General features: G+C 34.4%; 1 protein-coding gene and 1 long non-coding RNA gene across 6 annotated transcripts in view; one reads left to right on the top strand and one right to left on the bottom strand.

Moving 5' to 3' along the window:
• Positions 1 to 1,823: 1,823 nt before the first annotated feature.
• Positions 1,824 to 3,598, top strand: LOC135844475 (uncharacterized). The gene is made up of 2 exons (XR_010558540.1): positions 1,824 to 2,753; positions 3,396 to 3,598. It is a non-coding gene; the product is annotated as an uncharacterized LOC135844475 (long non-coding RNA).
• Positions 3,599 to 14,299: 10,701 nt separating this feature from the next.
• Positions 14,300 to 20,640, bottom strand: part of Hex-A (Hexokinase A) — a 69,904-nt gene continuing 63,563 nt past the window's right edge. For all 5 annotated transcript variants that reach the window (XM_065363099.1, XM_065363100.1, XM_065363098.1 and 2 more), the window contains exons 6-9: positions 19,434 to 19,623; positions 15,463 to 15,618; positions 15,088 to 15,364; positions 14,300 to 14,942 (exon numbers count right to left, since the gene is read on the bottom strand). In XM_065363099.1, coding sequence (XP_065219171.1) covers positions 14,871 to 14,942; positions 15,088 to 15,364; positions 15,463 to 15,618; positions 19,434 to 19,623 — 695 coding nt within the window. In that variant the 3' untranslated portion in view covers positions 14,300 to 14,870. The remainder of the gene's footprint in view (positions 14,943 to 15,087; positions 15,365 to 15,462; positions 15,619 to 19,433; positions 19,624 to 20,640) is intronic.

Below are 20,640 nucleotides of genomic sequence, written 5' to 3'. Positions count from 1 at the left end.
GGGGTGAGGTGGGGCGCGGGCTATGAGCCCAAAATAAATTTTTTGAGGGTACTAAACAATAAACATACCCGAGTTTCATCAAAATCCAAGCTCGAGGGCATTTCACTTATCTTAATGAGGGGCCGTACCCTTTGACTTTAAAAAATTTTATTTATCAAAAATTGAAAAATGCGCTTTAATAGCTGAAATTTAGACTGCACCCAGTAATACATTTCAAAAGATCACTTTGAATGAAATAATTTTTTTTCTCAAATTAAGAAAATAATCATACCTACCTATACTGCGGAATACCTACAGAAATGACTCATTTACAAACTTCAGAGCACGAAAAAATTGGACATGCTTTTTAATTACCTACAAGATTTTTGTGAAAAAAATTTCAAGAATAATTTCAAATTTCAAAACAAAAAATTATCTACCCAAAACTGAGCAATTTACAAATTTCTATCAAAAGAGGGTTGGAATTTTGACGAAAATTATCCAGGTCGATTCAAAATCTCAAATCTTTTGGAACTAACCACTAAGAAGGGAAATATCCCCACTGACACATAAAATTGGTAAAGTAGCCTGAAAATGCACTTTTTTGGCACATGGAGAGAGGTCGAATAGGGTCGGGCGATGTAAACCTACAAAAGGCACTTCAGGTACGTATATCATCTCATTGTACTGCAAAAATTTTGGACCCTCCAGGTTAATTTGGAGGGGTTGCAAGCTTTCCTAAAAGTCAAAAACACAAAATATAGCCCCAAAAATCCACTTTTTTTGACCCTGGAAAGGAGTCAAACGGGGTTGAAAGGTCGCATCCTCTCATTGTTCTGTGAAAATTTGCACCCTCTAGGTCAATTTGGAGGGACTGCAGGCTTTCCTAAACTTCATAAAACACAGAATAGTCCAAAAATGCGTTTTTTTTGATCCTGGAAAAGGGTCAAATGAGGTTGGAAGGTTAACACCTGCAAAAGGCACTACAGGCATATCATCTCCCTGTACTGTAAAAATTTGGACCCTCTAGGTCAATTTGGAGGGGCTGCAGGCTGCAGGCTTTCATAAAAGTCGAAAAACAAGTACACAAAATAGCCCTAAAATGAAAAATCCACTTTTTTGACCCTGCGGAAAGGGGTCAAATGGAGTTGGAAGGTTTTAAACCTACAAAAAGCACTCAAGTTGCTCCCATTTCATTTTATGATGAACATTTGGGCCCCCTAGGTCAATTTCAGGGGTAAGGAGGGGTCAACAATAGGGGTAAAATCGGATTTTTCGGCCACCTTAATTCCACCTTAAATGAGATGGGGAGGACCGGGCAAGCTAAAATTTGGATATGATGATTGCAGAGGTGTTGACCAATAATGGTACATATGATTTTGAACCCTTTTCATCCATTGGGAGCCAAAATATGCTCCTCCAAAAAAATATGATTTCCAAGAAAACCTTATTCACCAAATTTGATTTTATTTGATCATTTAGAACACGTTCCAAGTCATTCAATAATGTTGGGCTGAAACTTATATAGGTACCTATATCTGTGAGGCGCTATTGCAATGGCCATCATTTTTTACAAAAATTCGTCTAAATATGATCGAAAATTCAGGATCAATTCCTCTCGCGTAATTCCCTTACCCGTCTTCAACGTAAAAACTCAGAACTGACAATGAATTACTGAAAAATGACCAAAAATGTGGTTTCTACATAATATAGTCCGTGCAATTTATTTGTATAGGTGGCTGAGCGTTCGAAATCGTGTGAGCGGGAACCAACGAGAAGCCCGTGTTGGCATTTTCGGCTGTTGACTCGAGGCCCTCGCATTGGTTCCCGCTTAGCCTCCTCTTATCAGTCTTCAATTACAAGTGCATTGTGGCGTCACATCGACAATGTCTATTAATAGATAACAAAATTAAAGATAAAGATTAAAGTTTGTGTTCATTTTAATTTACATATTTTACGCCATAAAGCGTAACAGTTCTTCAAAGTTAACACATTGCATGCGTTGTTTTTTTCAAATAGTATGTAATGTAGGTATGTATACCTAGCAGCACCTCTGTTCGGAGTGACTCTGTTTATGTAAATTCTGATTTATTTTGTTCATCATTCGTGAAGTGTGCCTATAATTTATTTTCATCATGAGAAAAACAGTAATCTATTTATTTGTACTCGTAATACTTTCATGCACTTTTTTCACCGCGTGTCACGCCAAAAAACGAAATAGAGTTACTATATCTGACAGAATCAGTTCACGTTTATGTAATATTGTTTTGAGATACGCTGATGAATTTCGGAATTTTTCTCAGTTACAAAATAGTATGGAAGCAGTTTACGAATCTCGTTTCAATTACAGTGGTACCGCCAGAGAAAATATCTTGCGATCATACTGGTTAAGCACGGATGTTCATAACACATACAGAGACTGTATTAACACTATCGACTGGGGCTGTCAATTTGTCATTGAGAACATACCAGCCAATGACGGTATAGTAGATAATATGCTACCGAAGGAGAGAGATACATTGTTGACTGAGATTAGCGTGGCAACAAGTTCTCTTCAATATTATGCTACTAAATCCTTAGAATCATTCAAATTAATACCACCCAAACTGATCGAGTTAAAAAACTCATTGGATGCTATATCAAATGATCTGCATAATGATTGTGGTCCAGGTGGCTTTTACGGACCGCAGAAGCAAGAAATATTAGAACTAAATACAGCTAGAGAAATTGTTGCTAATTTCAATGGAGACTTGAATTATGATGAAAATACCATGGTAAGAATTAAAATCTAAGTATAGGTATAATTTCGATTATGCTTGCTTAGTAGGTACTTAGGCTTAATCATATTTTAGAGTGTTTTTTTTTTGGGCCAGCAAATTAAAACCCTACTTTTCGACTATTTTTCTCGATTTTTTGAAATTGGTAATAATGACCATAAAACTAATTATCAAAAATCCGTGTAAAAAGATATGAACACATCTAATTATTGTTGGAATAAAAATAGGTACTTATGTAGTTTTATTTGTCTGTATTTTCATTCTTCAAAAACTTCGAGTTGGAAATTTGAAGGCAAAAAAAGTCACAAGTTGGTAGTTTTAGGTTACCTTCCCTCCCACCTGGAAAACGACGTCATTCCGAAATTGTATCTTTTGGATGCTTTGGCATGATTGAAAAATTTTCAAAACAAGAATTCACTAAAAATGGGTACTTAAGTCTTACCTAGGTACCTGAAATTTTCAACCGCTCAGTATATGTATAACTCTGAAAAAGGACTGGAATTTTGATGGCAAGACCCTTAATCAAATTTTTTCTTAGGAATATGAAATAACAACCGAAATGCATAGGTACATTAACAAATTGCTTTGAAGTTATGCGAATGTCGTTTCTAATAGATAATTACTCATCGGAATTCTCAGGAGCAGTTCACAGAAGATCAATATTTTTCAAAGATGCAAGACTTGTTGCACAATTGTAATGAACTTCGCAAATGGCATGCATCCAACATCACCCCGAAGAACTCGGAAGATATAGTTGTAAATACATATTTACCCTAAACTCTTAAGTAGATAATTGTATTCAAGTTCATTTTTTAAAAATAAAGATATGACTGTTTCTATTACTCTTCTGTTTGAGTTATGTACTTTCTCCAGCTCACAATATTGTTCTTACAATTGTACCAAATATGTATTAGTCATCAAATGCCCTAGCACCAAGAATAATTCATCAATCAAGCTGTGTATGCCTTGCAATATAACTTGAAAAAAGAAAGCTTTTTCTTGTCAGCAAACTGGATATCTACCCTTGAGTACAACACTTCTGACTGTTAGAAAAATAATAAAAAATTTTGAATTTTTGGCGTGTATTCAAAATATTTACTTATCAAAGTCACTCGCAGAATTCACCTCGTGTGGTAAATTGGAGAATGGCCAGATGATTGGATCCAGTCAACTTACATCACATTGTACAAAAAAGGCTCACCAGAAAACTGTGAGAATTACTGCACCATATCACTGATCTCACACACAAGCAAGATCATCTGTAGTCATCCACTCATACAGTCTCAAATCCCTCAGAACAGGCCGGATTTACCAAAGGACAGTGTTGGACTTGACTACATTTTTTTCATCCTGTTATTCTGTTACATTACCAAATTGATATTTTTTTAGTCAAGTTTTTTGTTATACCTTATACCTACTTAGTATGTTGTAACAAAAAATTGCTGTATAAGTATAACAGTACGTATTTTTCGTTACACTGGTATTTACATTTTTTTCATTACGTTATTTGTTACAATTTTTTCGTCACAAATTTTTCTTTACAGAAGTTTTTTCAGCGTATAATTTGATGTAAAATGCATTCGTGACAAAAAATTGTGACAAAAATAATGAAAAAACATAACAATAAAATTCAAATACCAGCATAACAAAAAATAAAATATACATAACAGTGCAGCACTCAAAATCAGACGAGTGAAAACACTGAAAACTCATTTTATTTGACTTGACTTAGAATTTTAACAGCTACAGCTAAAATTAGTCACAAATCAGAGCTTTATGGGTTTTTATAACTTGAAAAATAACAAAACAGTTGACAAAATTTTTCTGTTTTTCGTTAACGTCACTTTGCAAAAACAAAAAATATTGTTATGTTACGTTTCAGTTATACAAGATCACATGATCACAATAACGTTTTCATAACAGTTACATTACCTGTAATGGATAAAATTTTGTTATTATCATTTTTTGTTACTGTTTCCGTTACGGTACACCAACACTGCTAAAGGAAGAGGCACTAGAGAACAAATCTCAAACATCAGAATGCTCATTGAAAAAGCTCATGGGTATAATGTTCCTGCGGTGCTGTGCTTTGTGGACTATAAGAAAGCATTAGACTGTGTCCAGTGGCAGAAGTTATGGAGGATCCTGCTGGAGCTGGGTGCTCCAAAGCATCTAGTGTGCCCTGTGTGCCTGATCAAAAAACTGTACGAGAAGGGATCAGCTAATTTTTGCTCGGGCAGGACATCTTCAGGGGAGTTCCACCCAGAAAAAGGAGTTTGCCAAGGCTGCATACTGTCTCTTCTTTTATTCGACTACTATGGAGAATACATCATCTAGGAAATGCTGCAAAAGATCATAGATGACTCAGATGGAGCTGATGCATAATGGCCAGGATATGGTCCTACTGATCAACCAGATAAAAACAAAGATGATAATTGACCAATAACTTGTCAGAGATCTAGGATGTCGGTGGAATCAAAATTATGAAGTGATTCTCCTACCTTAGATGCATCATTGTGAGAACGCTCACGGATGTAAAGTTGAGATCTATCACCGCTGCCAACTCACCAAAACTGGGATGACTTGTTTGAAACAAATATGGAGTAATTCAGAGATAAGTAGGACTCTTAAAATTTGGCTAATCAATGCACTGGTCATCTCGTGTGTTCCTGTACGCATCAGAGAGACTCAGTGGTGAAGCGTGAAAAAGTTGGCATGTAAGCTAGAACGCTGCGCAGAAGTATCAACATTTATTTTGCTAATTTTCAACCTTTTACATCTCGTAAAACTGCAATTTTCTTGATGAAAAATTTTGAGGATTTGAAAAAATTTTATATCATCGAAAAGCTGATGAAATTCTGCACAAAATGACGCAATAAAATGTCCGGGTTCCCGATCTGGTTCAAAAGTTATGACAACTTAAAGTACAAAATAGCCAATTGGTACCGTTTTCACCTCGAATAATTGCAAATTTCTCGATGAAGAATTTCGAGGATTTAAAAAATGTTTATACCATTGGAAAGAGCATAAAATTCTCTACAAAATGGTATAATGAAATAGTGAGGTCCGCGATCTGGTTTTAAGTTACGGCGCATCAAAGTATAAAGTAGGCAAACCAGTAACCTCAGTCTAGCTACCTTTTTGAGCTTGAAAAATCGCAATTTTCTCGATGAAGAATTTCGAGGATTTCAAAAAATTATATACCATTGGAAAGGCCATAAAATTTTCTATAAAACAGCATAGGTAATAAAATAGTGAGGTCCGCGATTTGGTTTTACGTTACGGCGCGTCAAAGTATAAAGTATCGCTTTATTCAAGCTAAGGTTAATTTTAACCGTTTTTATGGCATTTTTTGAAAATCTGAAATTTCTAAGACAAAGCTGGATGCTCCAGCATCAACTCGAGAACCACCTTCAATTGGCTCAGCCCACTGAAATGTACGATTAAGAACCTAATTTTATGTTTTCAACTTCATTAGGTAGTTATGGGTCAAATTTTATGGAAATTTCTTCTTTAAAGAACCGGCTGAAGGCTCCAGAACGGTTCAAAACCATTTCTAGTCAAAATTTCAATTTTTTCCCCAATTTCATTTCAAATGAAATTGGATTTTTAAAAAATCACAAAAAATCCACTTTAGCTCCTGAAATTTTGTCTAGTGATGTATTTTATTTGTTTTTTCGGTTTAGTTTTGTCCAGTTCAAAAAATGTTTTCCACTTGGGATGCTATCCTCGTCATTAAAATTAAAAGCAAGAATATTTCATGTACCTAAACATAAATAGTACGAGTAACTCCGCCCCTTCAAATTCTAGTGCAAATATGCATACCTACTCATACGAAGGTTGAATTGCCTATTTATCAATTTGAAGGAAAGTTTCAGTAACGTTTTTAATTATACTTTGTCAAGCCTTTACCTTCAAAGATCATTTTGGGTGAAATAATTTTTCAAAGTTAAAAACATGAAATTACCTGTCTGCCTACTCAAAAATAAATCATTTTTTGCAAATCTTCAATCACCGTTTAAACCCTAAAAGTGAAAAGTGGTCTTGAATTGTGAAGGCAGTGGTCTAGGTAGACACAAAATCTTGAAGGGTGTTTATAACGTATCCATTTTCCATTTAAAAAAATTCGTTAAAATGCCTCCTCTTTGTGAGTTCAGGTACCTATACGTACTTTTTCAAAGATATACCTTCGCAGCAGATATTTTATCTGGGTAACTTCGAACTCAAAACGAAATTCTGTGTGAATTTTAGTCAAAATCCTCTTAATGTATCATCGTTCATTTATAATGAGTGATATGGTGACAAACATAAAAGCGTAGTAGGTATTTCCAGGATGTAGAAAGATACCTAATCAGTCAACAGCAAAAGGGGAAAAAATGATGAATTCAATGACTAATTTCTAATATGTACATAAGTACGAAAACGAATCGTATCAACTTACATAACCAACAACATGACATATCTATTCGCAAAATCCGAACAGAATTGACGTGATAATAAATTATTTTATTATTTAAGGTGGAAAAAAAACAAGCTGTTTTTAGCAAGAACTATTTTCATAAATTCAAACACATTGAGGTAAGTAAATAAATTTACAAATTTTTATGAACTTACCTATCGTACTTTAATTTCTTTTGTCTTTCGATCAGTTGTTGACGTTGAATTTTTTCTTCCAGCTAGACTCATTTCATTCAAATCAGATTCACTTTTACCTGATATCCACCAATTAAGAGCATGGAAACCACAAAACCACTGATGAGCATACTGTTGATACTGGTGGTCATATGCAAAAGCCTATACTTACTTTCAACAATCGACGTCATCATTCATTTGTACAACTTCATCTTCAAGACATCAACGCCACAAAATCTGTTAGCAAAGAATCTCACATTCTACTCAATTTTCCTACTGCTGATCTACATTTTCACACCAATTTATGCATTTACATTAGCCGCAGGTTTGTCCACAAATATTTCATTCGCAATTATTCTACACTTGATGGTGACATTGGCATTCATCAAATTAATAATCGCTTCGGATCTAGTACTATTCTTTCGCAAAGTTGCCATCTACCATGAATCACCTCAATGGGCCTCTCAAGATGAGAAATTCATTCCTTATTGTGTACTTGGCACCTGCATACCCTTACTTTACACATTATTCTCGTTCAAATATTATAAAGATGCGGGAATCCTCAACACAAACTGGTATTTTAATCCGTTTGCAGTTATGGAAATTATTCGAATCGCTGCAATAATTGTAATTATTGGTGCGTTTTGGTACATCAGATCAGCTGGTATGACTAGACTGGAGTTATGGTCAAAATACAGCCTGCAAATTCGCATTCTTACTATTTTTGGCGGATTCTCTGTCGTAATAAATATTTTAGACGCAATCCTAGAGGTATTCAAGAATGATAGCGATGGACAAATCACAATGATGGTGTGTTTTTTGACACATTTTTTGGAATACCTTTTGGAAGGAATAATTATAATGCTGTTGCTGAGATTCAAAAAAGAAACGTTTCAGTCTACTGCTGGTGGTTCGGGTCTACTAATCGATAATAGAATATATTTTAGATCATAATTTGTACCGAACAATAAACCCATTTAAATGTGGGGGGAGGTGTGGATTTGAGTTAAGATACTCCCCACCAAAAAAAAATGTTAAGGTGCACCGGGGCAAGTCAGAATGATTTTTCGCAATTTCAACTTTGACCAGCTGTTACTCCCCTTCTAATGAACCAATATGGATCAAATTTATTATGTAGGTTCCCATAAGGGTTCTTAACCTATGGTAAAAATTTGAGCGCGATTGACACAGTAGCTTTCGCTCAGTGGAATAAAATATAAACTGTCCTGACTTACCCCAATTGGGGGAAGTCAGAACAGGCTAAACTTTGCAGAGGTGTAGTTCACAAACCGAGCGTCCTAGAAAAATTGCACAAAAACAAAATTGTAGAAAATTTAATTCTCTTTGAGATTACTCTCATCAGATTTTCACTAGGACGCACGGTTCGTCCGCTATATGCGAAAAACTAAGATATAGAAAGTCTGTATTTTAGACCAAATTCAAAATAAGTTCAAAACAACAACAAAATACAATTGAACCAAAGACATCTAAAATGAAACTGAATCGCGAAAATTTTTATGCCGTGATGAAGTAGGGGTAGTACCCTCAAGTCACCTTTAGTAGCACTTTGCCAGATATAAACCTCTAGGCGCTAGATCAAGTTTTCTAACTTACCCCGAATTCCAACTTCCCCCGGTGCACCTTAACCTTTTTGAATTCTTTTCTCATAAATTCTGGTTGAAAATTCACTCAAATCTGAGTAAACTATTTTAACAGCTCACAATTCCACAACTCGATTTTCAGTCATCCAAATTAATTTCCACACCTTCTGGAAAAATTTTAAAATTCTGGAGAAATCGAAAATCGTGCTAGAGGCTCCCAGAATGACCTAAAATGGCGAAATTAGGCTTAGAAAAGTATATTTTTAGATCATAATTTGTACCGAACAATAAATCCATTTAAATGGGGGGGGGGGGGTGGTGGATTGAGATAAGATACTCCCCACCAACAAAAAAATGTTGACCTTTTTGAATTCTTTTCTTATAAATTCTGGTTGAAAATTCACATTTCAAGACTAATTTCCACTGTCAATTACAAGTTTTCAAAAATTCGCCAAAAATCTAAAAAATCAATTTGGTCAGCAGATATTTTGATTATGGAAGTTTCAGGTCGTATTTTTTCTAAAAAAACGTGGCCACGTTCAAATTGGAGAGTGCCAGTTCAAAAGAATCCCTTATAAACAGTTGATTAGATAAATTAGATAAGTACCTACCTACTGCTGGAGATTTGCGTAGGTAGGGATAGAATATTTTTGTGTGCATTAAAAATGATTTAAAAACATGTGAATGTGAATATATATTTTAATAAGTTTTTTATGCATAGATGGTTTAAATAAATGTCTAAATTTGGTTTTATTACTCAATAATCTTTATACAAAATGAAATGATTTATTAATTAAATCTTTGAAAGAGTTCAACGTCAGACGTGTTATCCACTATTTGAATTTTTTAAGCATGGAATGAGAAAGAAAAAAAGAAAGATTCTACTTTGAAACTTTGTTCGCCCAAAATCCAAAAATGAACTTTTGGACATGACATTTTGGTTCTGAGTGCATTAAGACACTCTCTGTCGATCTAGCTTCCGAGGTAACCTATCCAGATGTTTGCTTCTGATTTGAATAAAACCGAAAGTTTTGGAAAGAGCATGGTCTGAAGCCCCCAAAACCAAAATTTCAGCTTCCAAAATTTAATTTGTCAATTTTTGACGAATTTTTGACAATTTGAAACAAATTTCGGGTAAAAAAAACGTAAGTACTCTAGGCAAAGCTGCAACTCGATTTTTAGCCCCCCAATAATTAATTTCCACCCCTCCTGGAGAAATTTCAAAATTCTGGAAAAATTCAAAATCGCGCTAGAGGTTCCAGAATGGCTCGAAATGTGAAATTTGGATTGGAAGGAAGGGAGTGGGGTGACAATATACTGCAATTTGCAACAATTTCAAAAATTTCCCCACGAAAATAGAAAAATTTGTTTTTTTTTTAAATATTTGCTCAAATTGATTTCCACACCTTGTGAGAAAATTTGAAACTACTGGATGAGTCGAAAATCGTGCTGGAGGCTCCGGAATGACCAAAAATTGGAACATTTTGTGTGGGGGGGGGTTGATATTGTACTTGGCAAAATATTTATTCAATTTCTTTCAAATTATACGGTAGAAAATTTGTCTCGCATAAAAAATTGTTTTACTTTCTTTCAAAATAGTCCAGTCATTAAAGACATTTTTACAGGAAAAATTATTATCAAACAGATCTTTCGCAAATATTGTTCACAGATGTCCCCTCAACAACATACTAAAAGTCCTGGCCCGTACGGGGTCCGGAACCCCCTCAAAGGGGGGTGGAACCCCCCCCAAAATCAGTTTTTCGCCATTTTCTCCCCCGCATTGCATTTTAGCGAAAAACATGTAATAAATAAAAGAATCTACGTCAAATTTCCGATCTAATGATGTATCAACTTTCCTTGTATGTTCAAGGGGGGCGGAACTGCAACCATTTAAATGAGGGGGGTTTTCTGAAAAATAGATAAAGGCTATAGGCGCCTAAGAGGGGTGAAATGGTCCCCGAAAACGTTCGAGTTGATATTAGTATGGAAAATAGGTACCATTGAGAAACTTCCGCGTAGAAAGTTTCAGATCCACACCCCCTCCTCTTTTTGGGGAACCCCCCTTTTCTGAAACTTCAATAACATTTTTCTCAGCCCCATTTCAACCGATTTTGAAAATTTTTCAGTATGTTGTGTATATCCTTAGTAGGTATTCCCACAAAAATTTTCAACCCCCTCCCCTCACATTTACCCCTCAAAATGATGTAAAAATGAGTCTTAGAGAGGGTTGGGGGTGAAATGGGAATTTTGGGGAAAATAACTAATAATTAATGAATAGAGTGTCGTTTTCTTATGATTCGATACCGCTGAGCACGAATATGACGTCAGATTTTTTGCTAGACTCATCTAGCCCTCTCCAGAGCACTTGGCCCCCTCAATTTTTTTTATTGTTAAAAAGCATAAAATAAGTTGAGAAACGCTATTTTGAGGGGTAAATATGAGGGGAGGGGGTTGAAAATTTTTGTGGGAATACCTACTAAGGATATACACAACATACTGAAAAATTTTCAAAATCGGTTGAAATGGGGCTGAGAAAAATATTATTGAAGTTTCAGAAAAGGGGGGTTCCCCAAAAAGAGGAGGGGGTGTGGATCTGAAACTTTCTACGCGGAAGTTTCTCAATGGTACCTATCTTCCATACTAATATCAACTCGAACGTTTTCGGGGACCATTTCACCCCTCTTAGGCGCCTATAGCCTTTATCTATTTTTCAGAAAACCCCCCTCATTTAAATGGTTGCAGTTCCGCCCCCCTTGAATATACAAGGAAAGTTGATACATCATTAGATCGGAAATTTGACGTAGATTCTTTTATTTATTACATATTTTTCGCTAAAATACAATGCGGGGGAGAAAATGGCGAAAAACTGATTTTGGGGGAGGTTCCACCCCCCTTTGAGGGGGTTCCGGACCCCGTACGGGCCAGGACTTTTAGTATGTTGTTGAGGGGACCTCTGTGAACAATATTTGCGAAAGATCTGTTTGATAATAATTTTTCCCGTAGATGGGACATAATTGGTCTTTAATGACTGGACTAAAAACTTTTGCTTTCGCTGTGCTTGGATTTCAAATTTCTGAAATCCAGAAAAATCATTTTCCCACGTCAAAAACTATTTTTTGAATTTTTGAATTTTTCAAAAATTCGTCCAAAATTCAAAAGTGAACTTTTAGACATGACATTTTGGTTACGAGTGTTTTAAGACATGCACTGTCGATCTAGCTTGCAAGATAGCCTCTCAAAACGTTCGCCTCTGATTTGAACAGAATCGCAAGTTTTCGAAAGAGCATGGTTTGGAGCCCCTAAAACCAAAATTTTAGCTACCAAAATCACATTTTTCAATTTTTGATCGATTTTTGGAAATTTAAAATAAATTCTGGGTAAAAAAAAACTCACTCAATGTATTCAGGAAATCAGCTCAATCGTGGATAAATTCGTTGAAAACGTCGAGCATTAGCCAAAGCTGCAACTCGATTTTTATCTGCTCAATAATTAATTTCCATCCCTTCTGGAGAAATTCAAATTCGCGCAGGGGGCTCCAGAATGGCTCGAAAATGTGAAATTTGGACGAAGCGAGAGAGGAAGGGTTACTAGATACAGCCATTCGTGAAAATTTCAAAAAATTTCCCTACGAACAGAAAAATGTTGATTTTTTTGAATTGATTTCTCATAAATTCTGGTCTATGAGTGCACTCAATGTGTCCTCCTGCTTAAATTGATTTCCACACCTTTTGAAAGAAATTTGAAGATTCCAAAGGAGTTGAAAATCATGCTGGAGGCTCAGTAAGTATTCCAAAGTGACCTGACAGATTACAGCTTCCGTGAGACGAGCTGGGGCGGGGGGATTAAGTTTCGGAATTTCTGATCAGATATAAAAACACTTTTCTCTCACTTCTTGAATCTCAAATTCAAAAAATTCAAAAAAAAATTTCTCGATTTTTTATGTAAGCACCTAAGTATTTCGCAAAATATTTATTGATTTTTTTTTTCAAATTACAAAAGGTAGAAAATTTGTCTCGCATAAAAACTTGCTTCACTTTCTTTCAAAAGCTTTTGCTTTTTTAATGTGCTTGGATTTGAAATTTCTGAGAAGCATTTAAATCTATAAAAATCAACTTCTCAAAATAATTTTTTTTTAATTTCCTTAGATCGAAAAATTTTCAAAAATTCTGCCCTCGCTTTGCTTGGTTCACTTCACATCCCTTTTCCAAGCTTGAAATTTCCGAAAAACTTATTCCCAAATGTAAAAAGTGAAAAAAATTAAATCGAGAAAAAACAATTTTACTCATCAAAAATATTGTTTATTTTTACCTCCCAAATTGGAAAATTTCAAACGTTTCCACTCTCGCTCTACTCGAGCCAGTTCGATTTCCTTTTTATAATTTAAAGTTTTGTAAAGTTTTCATTCAAATCTGAAATATGAAAATTTAAATGTAGAAAAATCCAAACTCACATATCAAGAAATAACTTTTTTTTGACTCTTGAATTAGAAAGATTTTTTTATAAAAAATTTACAAAGGAAATTTCAAAAACCTTGCTTAAAATTTACGTGCGTTTTCAAGTTTTCCATCAATGTTTTGGCTCATTGAGAGAAATGAAGGGGATTTTGGTATCCATAGACATAGCACTTCAGAAAACCTGCCAAATGATGTGTCACATAAAAAATTTTACTTTTGGACTTTTTTTTTTTCTTTCAAATTTTGGGTCCTTTTCTTCGATTTTCTATCTGGGCCCTAATCCTCAAATCCATCACTGCATTTTTCTAAAAAAAAAAACAATCTTCAAAAACTGTCAATTAATTTCAAATCTTTAAAAGTTTGCCAAAAATCTAAAAAATCATTTTGGTGAGCAGAAATAAAATACCTAACTGTTCGAATTTGAGATTTCAATCTTGAACGAGTTCCTTACTTATAAACAACGAATCTTGTAAATACATAGGTTTAAGATATAGATTTTTAATAAATTTTCTACTTTCATTTATGCCTCATTGAACAATTGATATTTGTGATTTCTTCAATCAAGTGAAGCTAAAAAAGAGAGTTCAGTTTTGACTCATATTGCCCATTGATATTTTTCAGTCCTATTTTTTTTTTTTTTTTTTTCAAAATAATGAGGCAGGCCAAGGGAAGAAAGACACCTCGAAATATGAACTGAAAAATAAGAGAAAACTTTACTCCAATTAAATACCCTTCAAATCAGAAAAAACTAAATTTCCAACTAAAATGAATCGAAACAATACGATTATTTTTTTCAAAGACGCAAAATCAGCCACTAAACAGCGAACTATAGTACAAACACATCAATTAATCGGAATGATCAACAAATACACAATTTATTAGGCATTCACGATAAACAACACGTTTTGCATTTTACATATAAATAAAACGTATATTTTTAACACAATTCGTACAATTTCCAAATACATCATCACAACATGGTAACTAAATAAAAACTATATACAAACGCTACAAAAATAAAATAAAAAAATAATAATAGTAAAGGAAACTTATCTACACTATTCGTCAACATCAATCATCATAATCATCGTATCGTCATTATTTTTTAAATAAATAAATAAATAAAAAAATGAAGGCCTTTAAAAACTCTTTCATGAATATCCTCCGCGTTATGGTAACAGCGTATTTATAAATTATTATTGTTCAAAAATATATAATCATTTAAACGCGAAAAATATCGACTATAGTTTAGTGACTAAAAAAAAAAAAAATTGAAAAAAAAAAGTCTTAAAAAATAAATTAACATACAAGTGTAAAATAAATACTCAGGCGAAACAGCTCTTTATATAGCAGAAAATCTGCGTACATAACTGTATGGATAGTATACATATACAATGGAGAGAACATTAACAAAGCGCACAGGTAAATCAACGACTCGCCACAGCTGCTACGAGGGCAGCTCCTCTACCACTACCGTCTTCCGACAGCATAATGTCGAACTGCGAACAAAAAAATAAATAAAATTAATAATAATAAATTCGTTGGCGAAAAAAAATTCACGGACGTGTGGGCTCAGGGCTGGTGTTTGTACAAGATACCCTTGAACGGAACGTCATTTCCGGATAAATTTTTCACGCTACTTACTTTCACTTTAGGTCTGATCATTTGGCTGATTTTTTCAACCATTAGATGATGGAATTGCGGATGGAACCTGTATACCGAGCCGTCTACACCGATAGTAACCGAATTGAAATCCATCTTATTGATTAAAGTAGCTGCACCGGCCGAGACCAGATGAGCGGCTCTCCTCGAGACTATTTCGCAAATATACCTAACATTGACGCAGTCCTGGTCTGAAGCGTGGCTTAAATCTAATTCGGCGAATACTTCGCGACATTTGACGTGCGAATCGGCTACGTCGCTAGAAAAAAAATTCAGAAATTAGGGTAAGATTGGAAATTTTTGACCGATTTAAAGAGTCGAAAGGTAAGAGTCGATTGGATTGGGTTTTTAGCTTACTTTTCAATATCGGAAACGTATTTAGTCAGGAACGATCCTTTCGTGCTCAATTTTTCAGATCCTTGTCCGTTGAAGAGTAACTTCTGTTTGGTGAATTTCACCAACATTAACCTCACGATTTCTCCCATGTACATTCCACTGATGATTTTTTCGAATCTGTAATCAAATAAAAATTCACAAGATCAATAAAAATGTATTCACGTAATATCATTTCTCTAGTTTAAAATTATGTTGGTATGCTGTGTTAATATTTGCCACTATTTTTCAGTAGTTTTTAAGTCAAAACAATCAAATAATTTTTGAAAGTATTAAAATTGAAAATTTTTTCGAAAAAAAATGATTTTGAAAATTGAATTAAGTCCTGCTCTCATTTTAAGTACACATATTGTAATTTTTGTAAACTCAGCACTACTCCTTTTCATCTTCAAGAATTACAAAAAAAATTGACCAATTTTTAAATCCTGACTGACCCGTTGAAAAAACCTCATTCAGAAAAAGATTTTGACTGTTTGAGGATAGAAAATAAGAGAAAATTCAACACAAAATTATTATTTTTTAATTTTTTAAAAATTTGGAATTTTAAGCTGGCCAAATTCATCGAATTTTTGCAATTTCAAACATTAAATCGCGAGCTAGGTAGCAAAGTTTCTCATAATTTTTCTTGTTTGAAATTCTCACATTTTGTTTGAGGGCAGAGAAAGGGGGAGGGAGGAAAAAACACAACCTTGTTGTTTTTCTTTTTATTTCTTTCTTTCTTTCTTTTTTTTTTTCAAATGTTCATATTTCGTCTGAAAGCGAAGAAATGGGGGAGAGGAGGAAATACAATCTTGTTTTTTTTAAATTCTTAACAAAGTTTTTATTTTACCTTTTTTTCTATAAATAAGATTTCAAATGATATTTTTACTGGTTTCATTATTCCAAAAACCAAAAAAAAAATCGAATAGACCAGAAAGTTTTCGAATTTCTTTATTCCTTCCTAAAATAAAAAATACTGAAAACTTTAATTTTCTGCTTAGAAAAAATAATAGGAATAAAACCATCGTTCAAAATTGACAAATTTACATAGAGTCTTGAAGATCTCTCATAATTACCTAACTTATGAATAGTTTTTCGGCGAATAATTTTTATTTCTGCAAGAAATGTGAAGATTTCAGACTTTTAGCAATTATTTTTTGTCAAAAGTGGCGAAAAAACTCCAGATGCGTTCCCTATTGATGGAAATTGTGGTGAAAAATTACAAGAAAAAGCCTCAATAGGTAGATATTCCAAACAATTTGCTGTGTTAGTCCTGATCGGATACAAAACTAAGAGGAGAGGCCAGATTGGATTTGGCCAGATCTGATTAGAACAGGATTTATTCATACCAGACAAGATTTGAATTTTGATCAGAATTGGACAATCAGACCAGAGCAGATCTCAGATTAGAGTTTTGAGTGGAGTAAATCTGTTCAGATCTGATCAGGTCCGGAGAAGGTCTGACCAGGTTTCATCAGATCTGAATACGTAGATAAAGAAGAGGATCAGATCAGAACAGATGTGATCAAAATCAAACATTCTCAGAATCCAATTGGACCAGACCAAATCTCAGATCAGAGTTTCAACTGAATGATCAGATCCAGAGTAAGCCTGATCAGGTTTGATCAGATCTGAATAGATCAATAATTAATCAGAACCGAGCCTTCTCAGGATCCAATTGGACTAGACCAAATCTCAGATTAGAGTTTTGATCAAATTAGGTCTGTTCAGATATCATCAGATCCACAGTAGATCTGATCAGGTTTGATCAGATGTAAGTAGATTCAGATTTGATCAGATCTATGTGTAATTGGTTGGTCCAGATCAGATCTGATCAGAGGAAATTCTCAGGATTTCATCAGACTTGACTAAATCTAATCAGATCAGATTTTTGATTGGATTATGATCTGTTCAGACTGAATTCACAATTCAATTCAATAGAGGAGACCAAATTGGATCTGATTACATCTGAATAGATTAAGATTGGATCAGGCCATACAACTTCTCATCAGAATCAAACATTCTCATTTCTCAGGATCCACAGGCCAGATCTCAGATCAGAGTTTGGACTGAATTAGGTTTGTTCAGATCTGATCAGATCCAGAGTAGGACTGATCAGGATTGATCAGATCTGAATATATCAAAAATTGATCAGAACTGAACATTCTCAGGATCAAACTGGACCAGACCAGATCTCAGATTGAAGTTTTTTGACCAAATTATGTCTGTTCAGATCTCATCAGATCCAAAGTAGACCTGATCAGGTTTGATCAGATCTGAATGTATCAAAAATTGATCAGAACCAAACGTTCTCAGGATCAAATTGGACAAGACCAATTCTCAGATTACAGTTTTGACCAAAGTATGTCTGTTTAGATCTCATCAGATCCAAAGTAGGTACACCTGGTCAGGTTTGATCAGATCTGAATGTATCAAAAATTGATCAGAACTGGACATTCTCAGGATTAAATTGGACCAGACCAGACCAGATCTCAGATTAGAGTTTTGATCAAATTAGGTCTGTTCAGATCTCATCAGATCTAAAGTAGACCTGATCAGGTTTGATCAGATGCCAATGCCAGTAGATTGAGATTTGATCAGTCCTTCCTAATTGATCAGACCAGATCTGATCTGATCAGAGGACATTCTCAGGATCTCATTAGACTTGACTAAATCTAATAAGATCAGAGTTTTGATCGGATTATGATCTGTTCAGACCGAATTCAATTCAATAGAGGAGTCCAAATTTGATCTGATCACATCTGAATGGATTAAGATTTGATCAGGCAATAAAACATCTCATCAGAACCAAACATTCTCAGGATCCAATTTGGACCAGGCCAGATCTCAGATCAGAGTTTGGACTAAATTGGGTCTGTTCAGATTTGATCAGATCTGAATAGATCAAAAATTAATCAAAACTGAACATTCTTAGGATCAAATTACGCCAGACCAGATTTCAGATCAGAGTTTCGACTAAATTGGGTCTGTTCAGATCTGATCAGGTCCAAAGTAGGCCTGATCAGGTTTGATCAGATGCCGGCATATTAAGATTTGATCAGTCCTTCCTATTTGATCAGACCAGATCAGATCTGATCAGAGGACATTCTCAGGATCCCATCAGACTGGACTAAATCTATTCAGATCAGAGTTTTGATCGGATTAGATCTGTTCAGACCGAATCTAATTCAATAGGGAAGGTCAAATTGGTTCCGATCACATCTGAATAGACCACAATTTGATCACGCCATAAAACATCTGATCAGAACCGGATATTCTCAGGATTTATACTTCTGACCAGATTCAATCAGATCCAATTGAAGAGACCTGATTCGGATCTGATCATAAAACATTCCAAGAATTCAATTCGATGTGGCTGATATCTAGTCTAATCAGCTCAGAGCTTTGATCGGATCATCATACCAGTTCAGACCTTATCAGATCCGATCACCCCCTCCCCCGGCAGTGTCTCTCCCATCCCATTTTGATAAGAGTGAGCGAGTGGTCAAAAAATAAATACATTCGAACTCAGCAACTTTGAATTAGTGAAAATTGACGAGGTCTTATCAGAGCTGCATAATTTTAGGCGGGGAGGGGCTGAAGAAGTACCTACTGAGAGATTTGCAAAAAGAAAAGTAAATATATATAACTTAGTGCCTTTAATTTAATATCGATTTTTAAATAATTTTTTATTTTTATTTTATTTTTTTATTTTTTCTTAAATTTATTTCAAAACTGCAAGAAGGCTTTGTAGCCTCTAGAAGAATAAAAGAAGGATCTCCTTATCAATTTTTTCAAATATTTGAACTCATCACAAAAAACTGAGCTTTCGCGTCTCCAATTTTCAAATTTTAATCATCAGCATTAAATTTCCTATTTATTCTGTTTAAAAGGAAAGAACCTTCAAAATCTAACTTTTCAAAACCAACTTAGGTACCTTATGCACAAAAACTTACATTTGTTTTCCAGGATTCAAAGATTTCTCATCGATTTCTCTATCGTATTCGGTCAATATATCATCCAATGCGCCATCAGCTCCGAAATTACCCCATTCTGTGTTTATAATAACATACGGTTTCGATTTATCACCGTCAAATAAATCGACATTTTCAACTTTTTCTACGTAGCAAGCGTTGCATCCGGTACCTGAAAATACAAAACGCAATTTATTAAAAACCATTTCGTCTTTCTCACATAACTCTATACGTGTTGAACGAGTTATAAAACACAAAAAGCTAAGCGACGATAATATGAAACAAGCGTTAATTATATTTTATTCCTTCTACAATGAAATCGAAAAAAAAACGCCCAATAAAAATAGAAAAAAAAAATGTGGCTTAACTTATATTCTAGAATTTCGAATTCCAACTTCTCGCTTAATTAAACGAATAGTTTTTTTAAATTGGAAAAGATCAAGGTTCAAATTATAACTATCGCGAATATTTTTAGGCTTGGCAATTTCTAAAAATTTCCCATAAAATAAATAGCCTACCATATACTAGTAACCTTGGAAAATACGCTGGTTGAATTTTTACACTTCAAAGGTACATAAACAGATTTCATTTCCAAGCACTTTGAATTTTTTACGGTTTTTATTCACAACAACGCGATTGTAAATTGTATAAATTACTTTTCGTAGAATTCGCCTAAAACTTGATTGAAAGACAGTCGAGGCTATCTCGACGTATATGTAATTTTAATCTAAATCTTGAATGACGCGAAAATATTTATGAATGGAAGAGCCTTGATTCCACATGGGCACCGAATAGCGAATAACCAATCCAATCAACTATTTGGCAAACTTAATCGAGTAAATTAAATGTATCAATTGGAATGAATTTGCATTTTGCGTCTCGTTGTAATTTCAATTTACCAGAGGTATTAATTAATTAAAGCTTTTGGTCGTGTTGATTGGAAAGCGAGAATTACATTTTCTACAGTTCCTCTTTCTACTTCGTACTTCCCTTCCAAACTTCATTTTGAAGATCAACAAAATTTTCGCTTTGGTCGGAATTATTTTTAATTAATCAATGGCAGAAAATCGCGCGATTCCCCATATTTTCCCCCTCGGATATTTTTTATCTAACTGGAGTCATAAACAGGGTGTTCTGAAAGTAGATCGGCCAATTTGCCACTAATTAAAAACTTTTGACCTTTTCCAAG

The sequence above is a fragment of the Planococcus citri genome, chromosome 4 (genome assembly GCF_950023065.1).
Source record: "Planococcus citri chromosome 4, ihPlaCitr1.1, whole genome shotgun sequence".
Classification (NCBI taxonomy): Eukaryota; Metazoa; Arthropoda; class Insecta; order Hemiptera; family Pseudococcidae; genus Planococcus; species Planococcus citri.
The sequence above is the reverse complement of the archived record's forward strand: the minus strand, read 5'-3'. Positions and strand labels throughout refer to the sequence as shown.